General features: G+C 46.3%; 1 protein-coding gene across 3 annotated transcripts in view; it reads left to right on the top strand.

Moving 5' to 3' along the window:
* Positions 1-14898, top strand: part of sorcs2 (sortilin related VPS10 domain containing receptor 2) — a 776963-nt gene that overhangs the window by 657687 nt on the left and 104378 nt on the right. For all 3 annotated transcript variants that reach the window (XR_004411679.1, XM_033019211.1, XM_033019222.1), the window contains exons 12-14: positions 2006-2082; positions 5659-5750; positions 13989-14096. Coding sequence is in view for 2 of the 3 variants with exons in the window: in XM_033019211.1 (XP_032875102.1) it covers positions 2006-2082; positions 5659-5750; positions 13989-14096 (277 nt within the window). In the remaining variant the exon portion in view is untranslated. The remainder of the gene's footprint in view (positions 1-2005; positions 2083-5658; positions 5751-13988; positions 14097-14898) is intronic.

A 14898-nucleotide genomic window follows, 5' to 3' on the forward strand; every position in this document is an offset into this window, starting at 1 on the left:
GCCCCTCAGCAATTGTACGCAATTTTGTTTTACTTAGAAGACATTGATATTTGCGTGAAAATCTTATGTTTTAGACCATGTCAATTCTATCAATACACAATCTGTTATCTCCACTCGTTCTCAACTTGTGGGGGAAAATGGATTTCTAATGGGATTTTCTTTCTCTTTTCTTTGTCGTTCTACCTGCAGCAAGGTAACGTTGGCATTTCGTTCATAAGTACTTAAAGAAATAAATGCTTGGTGTAATCATGAAAGTAGTTTGGCTTCATCCCACGGCAACATCGATGTTGTGTCATATCTTGTGCGTTTAGGTCTGAATTATGGAAACCAATCTTGAACATATCAAGAAAAGAAATTGACTTTATTTCTAAAGTGATGCGTGTAACCTCCCATCCAAGATGTCGCCCAACCCAGGCGAATGTTTACGTGCAAGCCACAGAAGCAGATCTACAAACTCATATTACAATCTCTCCACACTCTTGTCAATAGTCAATGGTCAGTAGTCAGATTTATTCTAGATGTCAGCTGATGTCAGCTGATCTACATCGGTGAGACCAAGCGTAGACTTGGCGATCGTTTTGCCGAACACCTCCGCTCAATCCGCCTTAACCAACCTGACCTCCCAGTGGCTCAGCACTTCAACTCCCCCTCCCATTCCGAATCCGACCTCTCTGTCCTGGGTCTCCTCCATGGGCAGAGTGAGCAACACCGGAAATTGGAGGAGCAGCACCTCACATTCTGCTTGGGCAGTTTACACCCCAGCGGTATGAACATTGACTTCTCCATTTTCCGGTAACCCTTGCTGTCTCCTCCCCTTCCCAGCTCTCCCTCAGCCCTCTGGCTCCTCCTCTTCCTTTCTTCTTCCCGCCCCCCCCCCCCCCCCACCCTGCATCAGTCTGAAGAAGGGTTTCGGCCCGAAAGGTTGCCTATTTCCTTCGCTCCATAGATGCTGCCGCACCCGCTGAGTTTCTCCAGCACTTTTGTCTAGTCAGATTCATTCGTCCTATACACAAAGAAGTGCAGTGAAATGAACTTAAATCTCTTGTTCCCACAGATTCCCTTGTCATGTATCTATACATGGATCGATTGTAATCATGTATTGTCTTTCTGCCGACTGGTTAGCAGGCAACAAAAGCTTTTCACTGCACTGTACACGTGACAATAAACTAAACTGAACTGAACCTTCAACATTGCCAGTGTTTTCTCAGAATTCCTGCTTCCATTATCAATTTCACCACCTTTGTTCAGATTCATGGACAGTTTTTTTTTGTGTGAATTTCCTCACCAGGACTTGCTGCATTATTTCAGTTCCAGTGGAAGTTGAGGGCAAGTCTTTAAGTGGGACGTCCATGGAAGTTTATAGTGAGAGAAAAGATAGGTGGTGGATACTTATCACCTTCACGTTCAGCAGCATCCTGTCAGTCACAGCACAGCGAAACCGGAAATAAAACAACAACATTCTTATGGGCCTGTCCCACTTAGGCGACTGCCAGGGACTAATGTTAATGGAATCCACCTACGACACCTGGCGACAACCTACGACAACCCCTACGTTAACCTACGACAGAAAAATCGTCGCCACTGTTGCCGAAAACTTTCAACATGTTGCCACTTTTGTAGCAGTCGCCTGCAGTCGCTCAAAAAATCACCTAAGTGGGACAGGCCCATTAGAGTCAAGAGAAGAAAGCCATTCCTTCAGTGTATGTGGATTTAAATCCATCCCAGGGAGCTGTTAAATGCAGCAATCTGCAGCATTTTCTCTGAATCAAAATGCTCTTCCATTTTGCCGGTGCACACTTTTGCCTTTCAAAATGCGTGGCATCTTGCAGCTTCGAAATGAACACAATGATGAATGGTGAAAATTCATAGTGTGGCCTCTGGTGGGAAAGGACACTGGAGATAATCCTTCTATCCTTTGTACCGTCACAATGAGCAATATGTTCACAGCAGCTTAAGACTTTTTCTGCCTTTATGTTTCATAAATGAATGGCTTCTTGTCTCGTAGGAAACTTGGGTGCCCAGCTGGTTGAGTACAAGGAAGATATGTACATAACCTCCGACTGTGGAAATACATGGAGGCAGGCAAGTGAATCAACCTACTGCTTTCCACAGTGGCTTGACGTGTTCTACCCTTATAGTTGATATGATATGATACGATACAATACGATAGAACTTTATTTATTCCAGTAGGGAAATGCCGTAATTTATGCACAAAATCCATGAAACATGAGATTAAAGTGACGAGTGGGAAGGATTGGGGATGTGCAAAGCTTGGGGGGGGTTTGTGTGAACCTTCAACAGTGCCAGTGTTTCTCAGAATTCTCAGGTGGGTGGGATGGGGGGGGGGGGGGGGAGTCAGTCTACCCCACGACAGAAGGGGGAGGAGTTGATAGCCACAGGGAAGAAGGATCTCCTGTGACGTTCTGCGCTGCATCTTGGTGGAACCAGTCTGTTGCTGAAGGTGCTCCTCAGGATGACCAGTGTGTCATGGAGGGGGTAAGCTGTATTGTCCAAGATGCTCCCCGGTTTGAGGAGCATCCTCCCCTCCTGGACCACCTCCCATGAATCCAACTCCGCCCCCAGGACGGAGCCAGCCTTGCTGATGACTTTGTTAATCTTTTGTCATTGTGTGCATTTATGCAGTGCAGCTGTTATCCGGACCTCTTTGTTAATTTTCACTGTAAAAATTAGAGCATAAATGCTATGAACACTAGTTTAAAAGAAATGTATATTTTTTCCTCTTGGATTCGACACTCTTTAATCATTCAGGATATTTTAATCCTGAAACCTTAATCTGCCCGGATGTTTATTCTCTGTCTGCAGATATGTGGCTCAAGAAGCTAACAGCTTCACAGGAGCCAATAATGACGTTAGGCGTGTGAAAGAGCACAATGCTAACTGTGCAGTGTATGGACACAATAATGTCAAATGTGCAGCATTTTGAGGTTGGGAAAGAAGTTGATGCTTTGGATCTTTAGCCTTTCAACAGAGTGGTAAAGCGCATTGTATGATCAGAAGAAATTCAGGTTGTTATTTGATCTCAGCAATAGGTTTGTGTTCTCATTGTTCTTAATGTGAGAACTCCGTTAAATAGACTCAGGCCTGCTTAGAACTCAAACACAAGACCATCTGGGAATACCAGGTGCAGTGGGTTCATTGCCTGGGGTAACAGATGAGCCAGCCAGCAGACAGAATCCGTGTCCCGACAAGAACCTTAGCCGCACTGCAGAAGAAAAATTATTATTATAGGGTGAATTAAATCACAGGGCGTCCATCCATAAATCAGTTGCTATTAACTTAGATCAGTGAATCAATAAAGGATTTTATTTTGTGCATAAAATACCAAAGTAACATATTTTGCATTCGTAATAACAGGTAGAAATGTGATTCAGTCATATGCGTTTTGAATTATTAAATAATCCTATTGATTAAAGGATGAAAAAATGAATAAGTGGTTTGAAAATGAGTTTGAAAATGATCGGTAACAACTGCTGTATTTGCATTACAGGGAAAATTTAATATTTCCACTAGTGCCCTTCTCATTTCTTTCCTATCATCTTTGCATTTTGCTTTTCCATTCAGCTACAAATTAGCATTTATTTCACATTAGTTTGTGTAATTTGCTGGTAAACTAATGGCCTTTGTTGGGATTGGCAGTGTGTTTGGAATTCCCCAAGCTGGGAGCTCATCTTAAACATAGAAAATAGGTGCAGGAGGAGGCCATTTGGCCCTTCGAGCCATCATCTTGTCAGAGGTCCATCTGTTCCAGTTTGAAGTTGCTTCAACACAAAAATGTGGTGGCAAAGAGAAGATGAGATGAATCAGGTCTCACCGTTCTCAGCAAGGAAACACTAGGAACTGCAGGAGTCTTGGGCAAAAAACACAAAGTACTGGAGTAACTCAGCGGGTTAGGCAGTATCTAGGGTTTGCCAACTTTCTCACTCCCAAATAAGGGACAAAAGGTCAAAATACGGGACAAATTCCCGAAGGCAATTAGTTGACCGACTCGGCCGTGGCTGGGTGAATGATGAGATGGCCCGGGTGCTGGACTGCACACAAAGCCCAGCCAGCGGGCCAGCTGAGTAGTTTTGGCCCGCGTGCAAAGCCCGGCACCCCATCCAACTCGTGAACTGATGATCGGCCATGAGAAGGAGAGGTGGTGGTGTCGGCGGTAAGCGAAGGTCCGAAGGTCGGACAACTGGCCGGGCTGCTGACCGACGGGGTCACGGGCGAGGCGCTGCTGCTGCACTCCATGGGCTGCACTACATCGGGACGGGTGAGGCGGGGACAGACGCGGCGCTGCGACCAGACAGTCCACTCGACCTGAGTAGTAGCAGTGAAATACGGGACAAGGGCGGTCCCGTATGGGACAAACCAATTTAGCCCAAAATACGGGATGTCCCGGCTAATATGGGACAGTTGGCATCCCTGGCAGTATCCCTGGAAGATGGATAAGCGACATTTCAGTTCTCGCCCCTTCATCTGAAGAAGAGCACTGAAACGTCACCTACCCCTGTCTCCCAAAGATGCTGCCTGTTCCGCTGAGTTACTCCAGCAATTTGTGTTTTTGTTCCATTTTCATTTTCAAGTACTTCAGGGTTGCAAATTTGCAATAGCCCCATTGATCTGAAATTTAAATAAAAATACGTGATGGAAATCTCTAGATAAAGCCAGAGAATGAAAGGATAGGTCAAAAGGTCATAAGGGTAGGAGCAAGATTAGGCCATTCGGCCCATCAAGTCTACTCCACCATTCAATCATTGCTGATCTATCTGTCCCTCCTAACCCCATTCTCTCCTGCCTTCTCCACATAACCTCTGACACCCAGGGGGGAGAGATAGATCAGCCATGATTGAATGGCGGAGTAGACTTGATGAGCCGAATGGCCTAATTCTACTATCACTTATGGTCATGAATTCTTCTTCCTTCGTGTCCATCTTCCATGTTTCAAATGTTGACGTCGCTATCATCGTCTGTCCTGAAATAGACGCAAGCTTCCGGCGACACTCAGTGGGAGCCATCACTTGTTACAATAGATGATGGTGATAGCAGAATTAGCTCAGGATACTTCCAGTTTCCAGCCCCGCGACGTGGACGCTTCTGCTATGGGGCCTATGAATAAGGAAATATGTTTCCATTTAAGCCCGGGTACTTTTTCTGATACATAATTTGGACCAAAGAGGTACTATTGGTGTTGCAGTTTGTTATCCTTTACTTAAATTAATTTGAAAAAGTATTGAACTTGCTTGTTGTTTTCAGAGTTAAAGTTCTGTCCCACTGTACGAGTTCATCCAAATAGTTCTCCCAAGTTTGCCCTGATTCGAACTTGGAGATTTACGGTAATTGCCACTCGTCGGTACTCGAGGCTCTTGTGGACATTTTTTAACATGTTGAAAAATCTTCACGAGCCTTCCCGAGCTTACCGCATTTCCCGAGTACCTGCCGTTAGCGTTACGAGCCGCTAGGAGAAGTCCCCGAGTTCCGACGTACCCGCTACGTACATTCTCCATGCTTACCACGAGTTTAATTTTTTATTAAACTCGGGAGAGCACTTGAATGAACTCGTACAGTGGGACAGGGCCATTAGGGATATAAAGTATGTGAGGTTCAGTGATAATCTCAGCATTGTCATACATTCATTTTTGTTATTTATTTCAGGTATTTGAGGAAGAGCATCATATTCTCTACCTTGATCATGGCGGAGTTATTGTTGCCATCAAGGACACCTCAATCCCCCTGAAGATACTCAAGTAAGGAAATCCAATGGCAATTTAAAAATGAGTAATAATCAATGATTTATTAAGCACCTTGTTAAGAAAAGCTATATTTATCCTGACTCAAATTTACACTCGTACATTAAGCAAATGATAATAGACGGAAGTGTTCAATAGGGTTAGCAAAACACATTTGTGTAACAGGACAAGAGTCACCTTTGTTTCTGGTCAGAGGTGGTCAGATCAACAAGACCGCTTTGCCATCTCTCAGCCAGCAATTGCCTAGTTCATAGAAACATAGAAACATAGAAAATAGATACAGGAGGAGGCCATTCGGCCCTTCGAGCCAACACCGCCATTCATTGTGATCATGGCTGATCGTCCCCAATCAATAACCCGTGCCTGCCTTCTCCCCATATCCCTTGATTCCACTAGCCCCTAGAGCTCTATCTAACTCTCTCTTAATTCCATCCAGTGATTTGGCCTCCACTGCCCTCTGTGGCAGGGAATTCCATAAATTCACAACTAACTGGGTGAAAAAGTTTTTTCTCACCTCAGAGTTAAATGGCCTTCCCTTTATTCTAAGACTGTGGCCCCTGGTTCTGGACTCGCCCAACATTGGGAACATTTTTCCTGCATCTAGCTTGTCCAGTCCTTTTATAATTTTATATGTTTCTATATGATCCCCCTCATACTTCAAAACTCCAGTGAATAGAAGCCTGGTCTTTTCAATCTTTCCTCATATGACAGTCCCGCCATCCCAATCTCGTGAGCCTACGCTGCACTGCCTCAATAACAAGGATGTCCTTCCTCAAATTAGGAGACCAAAACTGTACACAATACTCCAGATGTGGTCACCAGAGCCCTGTACAACTGCAGAACTGCAGTAGTTCCTTGCCCTCTGTTGAACACGTCACGCCTACAAGGGCTTAATGTTCTGGCCTGCGAACGCTTTGCTGGTCTCCTCTTCCAGCGTTCTGCTCAGGCTGTGGGAACATAGAACACGGCACATAGAAGCATAGAGCGGTGGCGCAGTCACTGCCTTACAGCCCCTGAGATCCGTGTTCAATCCTGACTACGGGTGCTGTCTGTATGGAGTTTGTACGATCTCCACCATGAACTGCGTGGGTTTTCTCCGAGATCTTCGGTTTCCTCCCACACTCCAAAGACATACAGGTTTGTAGGTTAATTGGATTGGTATATTAAACAATGTAAATTTTTCCTAGTGTGTGTAGGATTGTGTTAATGTGCGAGATCGCTGGTCGGCGCGGACTCGCTGGGCCGAATGGTCAGTTTCTGCGCTGTATTTCTCAACTAAACTAAACTAAAACTAAACAGTACAGGACAAGGACAGATCCTTAGTCCACAGTGTCTGTGCCGAATGTAACGCCAAGACCATCTCTTATCTACCTGAACATAATCCATATCCCTCCATTTTCCACATATCCATATGCCTATCCAAAAGTCTCTTAAATGCCACTATCACATCTGCCTCAACCACCAACACCAGCCGTGTGTTTCAGGCACTCACCACCCTCTGTGTAAAAAAGTTGCCCTGAACATCTCCCAAGCAAGCAAACCATATGCTGCCTTTACCACTCCATCCATTTGTGTTGCCACTCTCAGGGAGTTATGGACTTGGAACCCGAGATACCTCTGTATATCAACGCTGTAAAGGGTCATGCCATTAATCGTACATTTCCCTCTTACACATGACTTCCCAAAGTGCAACACCTTACACTTGCTCAGATTAAAATCCGTCTGCCATTTCTCCACCTGGTCTATATCTTGCTGTATACTGAGACAACCTTGCTCACAGTCTGCGACCACAGCTATCTTGGTGTCATCTGCAAACCTACTAACCATACCACCTACATTTATGTCCAGAAGTAGGCCCCTCTCGCTCATGACTGACCATGGGTGATTCATCCTGGTTGGATGCAAGCCTGGGCGATGTCATATGGAGGACAGGCTGTTTGTTGCCCATGCAGCACGTCTCCCCCTCTCCACGTCGCTGATCGATCCAAAGGAACAGCGGGGCCGTTACAGTTTGGCACCAGCGCCGTCGCAGGAGCTGCCAGAGCGAGGTTGTAGACAACGACGAACTGCCTTAGGGCTCTGACTCCGGATCCTCTTGAGGTTTACTCCTGGAGCCTTTTCCATGACTGGATATGGCCACAGGGCTGTGGAGGTTTTAAATCAGAGTTTCCCCTCTCCTAGATGGACTGCCTTCCCAGGCTGACGAGCCCCATCTGCCCGAGACTCGTGGGGGCGGGAGCGTCTATCTTCCCGTGCAAGTCTATAGCACCTGCCCACTGCCCAAGAAGTGATATATTTCCAGGTCATGTATATATATCACAAACAGCAGAGGTCCCAGCATAGATCCCTGCGGAACTCCACTGGTCATAGCCCGAACATTGTCATTCCAGCACAACACTGCCTTCTATCAGGAAGCAAGTTCTGATTCCATACGGCTAAGCCATTGTTAATCCCATGCATCTTAATCTTCTGGATCAGCCTACCATGGGGGACTTTATCAAATGCTTTACTAAAATCCATGCAGACATCCATTGCCCTACTTTCAATGATCAGCTTTGTCATCTCCTTAATTTTTTTAATCAAATTAGTAAGACATGAACTACCATCAATGGATTGGTCCATATTCAGGGAATCTGCAGCCAATCTGAACGGGTACACCTCTGCCATGACTGACTTCATCAGCAAGTGCATAGAGGAAAGCGTGCCGAAGACAATCCAAGTGTTTCCCACGGATGAACCATGAGGTCCATTCTGAGGAGAAGGCCAAGACCGCTGCGTACATGTCCAACGATCCCGAGCGCTGCAGGAGATCTCGCTATGATCTTTGCAAAGCCACCAGGAATGCCAAGAGACAAGACTGGGACAAATTCGACTGCCAGCATAACCACGCGAACACCCGTCGACTGAGACAAGATCTGAATACTATAACCGTGTACAAAACAAATACAGGCAGCATCGTTGGAGATAGTGCGGCCCTTCCCAATGAGCAGAAGGCCAATGGAACAATGACATCCATCCCGACAGACATGAGGGTGCCTTTTCCCCACATCACTGTTACAGAAGTAAGGTCGGCTTTCACAATGGTGAACCCACGGAAAGCAACTGGCCCAGATGGAGTTGCTGGCGGCATCCTTAAAGATCCTTACGTGTCCTTGGCACGCTAATTACGCAACCTCGTGGTCGCGTTGAGCCGCGACGTTCCCGCGAAGGTCGCGCGCTACTTCATTCGACCGCACAGCCGTCTGGAGCGCGTGACGTCATTTGAAGATGGACGCAAAATGCAGGAGTAAAACCGGCAGCATCTCTGGAGAGAAGCAATGGGTGATGTTTCGTGTCGAGACTCTTCTTCAGTCTGAAAGAAGGGTCTTGATCTGAAACGTCACCCATTGTTTGTCTCCAGAGATGCTGCCAGTCCCGCTGATTTACTCCGGCGATCGTTTGCCTGCTTCTGCTGCTGTTAAAGGTGAGACGTTGTGTCGCGCCAGGGTCTTGGGCCTGTCCCACTTTGGCTGTCAGTTCCGCGACAGGCCGTTGGTGCGCGAAGATTTTGTTCGCTACAAAAATTGTCCGTGCGCCTCAACGCGACCAAGAGGTCGCGTAATTTGCATGCCAAGGACACGTAAGTGGGACAGGCCCTTTAGGAACTAAGTGAACCAACTAACGGGAATGTTCACGGACACTTTTAATCTCTCCCTACTCCATTCTGAAGTACCCATCCGCTTCAAGAAGACCACTATGATCCCGGTGCCAAAGAAAAGCAAGATCTCATGCCATGATGACTACTGTCCAGTGGCCTTGACATCCACCATCATGAAGTGTTTCAAGAGGCTGGTTATGGACAATAGACAATTGACAACAAGCGAGTTTGGTATTCCGACTGCGGATGCCTAGGTCATAGGACACAAGCGAAAAACACTCTTTGCAGCCGTGCCGCGGCATGGACATCCACAGCCAGGAACCTGTCTGTTAACTTACCAGCCCTACCTGGAGTTAGGGGAATGACGGCCCAGGCTTGCAGCCAGCGCGGAGAAGCAGTGCTAAATCCAGCTCAACTCTGCCCGTTAACCTACCAGCCCTGCCTGGACTTATGGGAATGATGGCCCAGGCTTACAGCCAGCATGGAGAAGCAGGGCTAACTCTATGGCTCCGGGCTGGTGTCCAGGCAGGGCTGTAGGTTAACCCGGCGAGACAGGCAAAATTGAGCTGGATTTAGCGCTGCTTCTCCTCGCTGGCCGTAAGCCTGGGCCGTCGTCCCCGTAAGTCCAGACAGGGCTAGTAGGTTAACAGGCAGAGTTGAGCTGGATTTAGCACTGCTTCTCTGCACTGGCTGTGGGCCTGGGGGCACCGCTCCCGTCTGAATCCCGATCCCGGGGTGAGGGGGGTGCCAATCGGGAGGGGACGGGGATGGTCCAGTGGCGGTTCGACAACGATTGCGGCGCCGGAGACCCGGGATTATCCTGGCTACAGATGAGGCGCAGGTCTGTGTCCTTGCCGCGGCACGGCTGCCAAGAGTTTTTATCGCTTGTGACCTTTGACAAATGCCATGATTCCTTGCATTTTTCGGAATACCGAACTCGCTTATAGACAATAGGTGCAAGAGAAGACCATTCGGTCCTTCGAGCCAGCACCGCCATTCAATGTGATCATGGCTGATCATGCACAATCAGTATCCTGTTTCCTGCCTTCTCCCCATTTCCTTTGACTCCGCTATCTTTAAGAGGTCTATCTAACTCTCTATTGAAAGCATCCAGAGAATCGGCCTCCACTGCCTTCTGAATTTCACAGATTCACAACTCTCTGGGTGAAAATTTTTCCTAATCTCTATTCTAAATGGCTAACTCCTTATTCTTAAACTGTGTCCCCTGGTTCTGGACTCCCCCAGCATCGGGAACATGTTTCCTGCCTCTAGCGTGTCCAATCCCTTAACAATCTTATATGTTTCAATAAGATCCTCTCTCATCCTTCTAAATTCCAGTGCATACAAGCCCAGTGGCTCCATTCTTTCAACATATGACAGTACCACCTTCCCGGGAATTAACCTTGTGAAACTACGCTGCACTCCCTCAATAGCAAGAATGTCCTTCCTGAAATTTGGAGACCAAAATTGCACACAATACTCCAGGTATGGTCTCACCAGGGCTCTGTACAACTGCAGAAGGACCTCTTTGCTATTATACTCAACTCCTCTTATTATGAAGGCCAACATGCCATTAGCTTTCATCACTGCCTGCTGCACCTGCATGCTTACTTTCAGTAACTGATGTACAAGGACACCCAGATCTCATTGTACTTCTCCTTTTCCTAACTTGACACCATTCAGATAATAATCTGCCTTCCTGTTCTTCCCACCAAAGTGGATAACCTCACATTTATCCATATTAAACGGCATCTGCCATGCATCTGCCCACTCACTCAACCTGTCCAAGTCACCCTGCATCCTCATACCATCCTCCTCACAGTTCACACTGCCACCCAGCTTTGTGTCATCTGCAAATTTGCTAATGTTGCTTTGCTAATATGTTATGGTACATATTAACAAGCAACCTTAATCCACAGCTCCATAGATGCTGCTGCACCCGCTGAGTTTCCCCAGCAATTTTGTGTACCTTTAATCCACAACAGTTTGCCTACCGCCCCAACAGGTCCACAGCTCAGGCCATTTCCCTGGGCCTACACCAGGCATGTGCCGTCAGGGACATGACTAAAATTATAAAAAGATGATTATTAAGTATATATAGTAAAGATTTCCAATTCATTTACAAAATTCAGTATTTATTATTAAATGGTTATTATTTAACTAATCGATCTTAGGTAGGCATAATTCTCCCGTGCCTTTCATCCGCAATACGAGTAATATGCATAACTATGTTCAACTCGCGTGCCGTGGACGCTGCTTCAAGCCTTCACTGACAATGGGCAATAAAGGCAGCTGAAATCCTGCCATTGCACGCATTGCGTGGATTGCGCGCAAGGTGCTGCACATGCCCACAGGAGAGGAGACCAATCTGCATGTGCGCGGTTTTCACGATTTTCTGCGCATGCGCGGATTTTTACGATTTTTAAAAGCCAACTGACTGCCTAGTGCCTACCCTGAATAATTACTCACGGCATGTGCCTGGCCTATACACATCACTGGAATACCTGGATGAGAAGGACACCCACATTGAACTCCTATTCATCAACGATAGCTCTGCTTTCAGTACCATTATCCCAACCAAGCTCATCTCCAAACTCAAGGAACTTTACGCCAGCACTCCCTTCTGCAAATAGATTGTCAACGTCCTGACCAACGGAAGGGACAAGTCATCCTCTACGATAATTCTCAACACTGCTGCCCCACAAGGATGAGTTCTCAGCCCCCTCTACTATACCCATTGTACACTCACGACTGTGCAGCCAAATATCATTCCAACTCAATCCACAAGTTCACAGATGACACCACCGCAGTGGGCCTGGTTTCAAATAATGACGAGATGGAGTACAGAAAGGGGATTGAGAACCTTGTAACTTGGTGCCAAGACTCCACCATCTGTGTGGTGTGGAAAGTATGAGCGAGAAGTGGCGGATTGTGTGCTTTCTAATTGGAGGGTGGTCAGGGGAATATAAACATTGCAGCGTGGAGAAGTATCAAATGGTCAAGGTGCTGGGTTTTGGTCATGGTAGGAAGAATATTGATATATTTGAACACAGATTAGTTTAATTTTTGTTTTCAATTTTTTAATTCACCCTTGATCTCCCAGGTGATTGACATTGGTGACATTTTTCACCTGTTGAGTTTAGTTTATGTTTAGTTTAGAGATACAGCACGGAAACAGGCCTTCGTCCCACTGGGTCCGCGCCGACCAGCGATCCTGCTCATTAACACTATCCTACACCCACCAGGGACAATTTTTACATTTACCAAGCTAACTAACCTACAAACCTGTACGTCTTTGGAGTGTGGGGGAAACCGAAGATCTTGGAGAAAACCCACGTGGGTCACGGGAAGAATGTACAAACTCCCTACAGACAGCACCCGTAGTCGGGATCGAACCCGGGTCTCTGGCGCTGCATTCGCTGCGCCACCGTGACTGCCCTTTATGCAGGGCATAAACTGCTTCTTTATGCAGTTGGCATCCCCACCCCCAGAAAAGAAGGGTCTGAAGAAGGGTCTCAACCCGAAACGTCACCCATCCCATCTTCCTGCGATGCTGCCTGTCCCGCTGAGATACTCCAGTATTTTGTGTCTATCCCAGAAAAGAATTGTTGGGTCACCTTGTCAGACTCTAGGGTGGACCAAACATTGCTTAGGTTTATTGCTAGTTTAAGCCGAGGCCCGTCGCATGGTCTCTCCTGTACACCAATGATGTACAATCGGGGCAGAGCTCATCAGCCTCTTGCTGCTGAAGGCAAAATGAGGAGCTTAGCGTGTCCCCTCAGTATTCAGCGCCTGTTGCAGGAGTAGGCCATTGTTGAGCATCGGGAGGAACGCCAAGTGGACCAGGTAACCCAATGTTTTATTGGACGGCACGGTGGCGCAGTGGTAGAGTTGCTGCCTTACACCACTTACAGCTCCAGAGACCCGGGTTCGATCCCGACTACGGTTGTACGGAGTTTGTACCTTCTCCCGTGATCCGCGTGGGTTTTCTCCGAGATCTTCGGTTTCCTCCCACACTCCAAAGACGTACAGGTTTGCAGGTTAATTGGCTTGGTGTAAATGTAAAATTGTCCCTAGTGTGTGTAGGATAGTGCTAAAGTGCAGGGATCGCTGGTCGGGGTGGTCTCGGTGGGCCGAATGGCCTGTTTCCACGCTGTATCTCTAAACTAAACTAAACAATGATCTGGAGGTGTATTTTAAAAAATGGCTAAACGGTAAAGAAAATAGACAATAGACAGTAGGTGCAGGAGTAGGCCATTCGGCCCTTCGAGCCAGCGATCACCGTTCAATGTGATCATCCCCAATCAGTACCCCGTTCCTGCCTTCTCCCCATATCCCCTGACTCCGCTATCTTTAAGAGCCCTATCCAGATTTTAATATAGATAATTCATATCGGGAGCAACTGCTGAGTGGAATTCATAACGCTGCAAGCTTTGTTTCTAATCTACTTCCAGCAACTTCAGCTGTGAAAGTAAATCGGGAATAATAAAAGTGCTAAGTGATTTAACAACCTCAAGTGAAGCGTTGGAATTGGTCGTATTACTGCCTTAACTATGAGGAGAGCAACTGAAATTCTTATGACATATTTCACCTCTTAGGTTCAGTGTAGACGAAGGACATACTTGGACAACACACAATTTTACCAGCACTTCCGTCTTTGTCGATGGACTACTGAGTGAACCAGGGGATGAAACACTGGTCATGACGTGAGTGTTTGAATACATTAAACTCACTATGTTTTAAATAAAGCAAATGTTGGCGCGGGTCTGACCTCCAAATCTCTCCTTTCAGGCAAGAGAGGTTAGAACAAGGATGATTCAATATACAGAAGGTGTGAATATAAATTGTTTCTATACTCTGCGAACTATTGCTTAAACTGTGTGCAAAACGCACTGCGCTCAATCAATTACAGAGCATATAGCAATAATAGATTGTAACAATATACACTGATCGAAGATGGTTATTGGGCTGGAACACTTATTGCTGCCACCATGTAGATTATCAATCACCTTGTAGCACCTTTGGTTCCACAGCTTGAATTGGTACATGGTTAATTCTAATTGCATTTCAATTTTTTTTTCAAATTTTGCAGTTACAAATTGTTCATGCTGCTTTGCAGTTATGCTTTCTTGAAAGTAATTTCTGCGGGTTTCAGTTCAGTTTGCTGACAAAGTATTTTCCTCGATGCTTTGAAGATCCATGAGAAATGTGCAAGTCAAGAGTGTTTTATTGTCATATGTCCTGGATGAGACAATGGAATTCTTACTTGCTGCAGCACAACAGAATATGAGAATATGTAAACATTGAACATACGGGGAAAAAGAGAGAAAAAAAGAAAAAGTTAAATAAATAACAAATATAGTGCCTGTTTGTAAAGTTTTCAAGATGTGTCAAAATCTCACAAACAGGGCAGATCTCCAGTTTAAACAGACACAGCAATTAGATCGAAGATAGACACAAAATGCTGAGTAACTCAGCGCAGGGGCGGAAATTCCGGGAGAGGCCAAG

The sequence above is a fragment of the Amblyraja radiata genome, chromosome 1 (genome assembly GCF_010909765.2).
Source record: "Amblyraja radiata isolate CabotCenter1 chromosome 1, sAmbRad1.1.pri, whole genome shotgun sequence".
NCBI lineage: Eukaryota > Metazoa > Chordata > Chondrichthyes > Rajiformes > Rajidae > Amblyraja > Amblyraja radiata.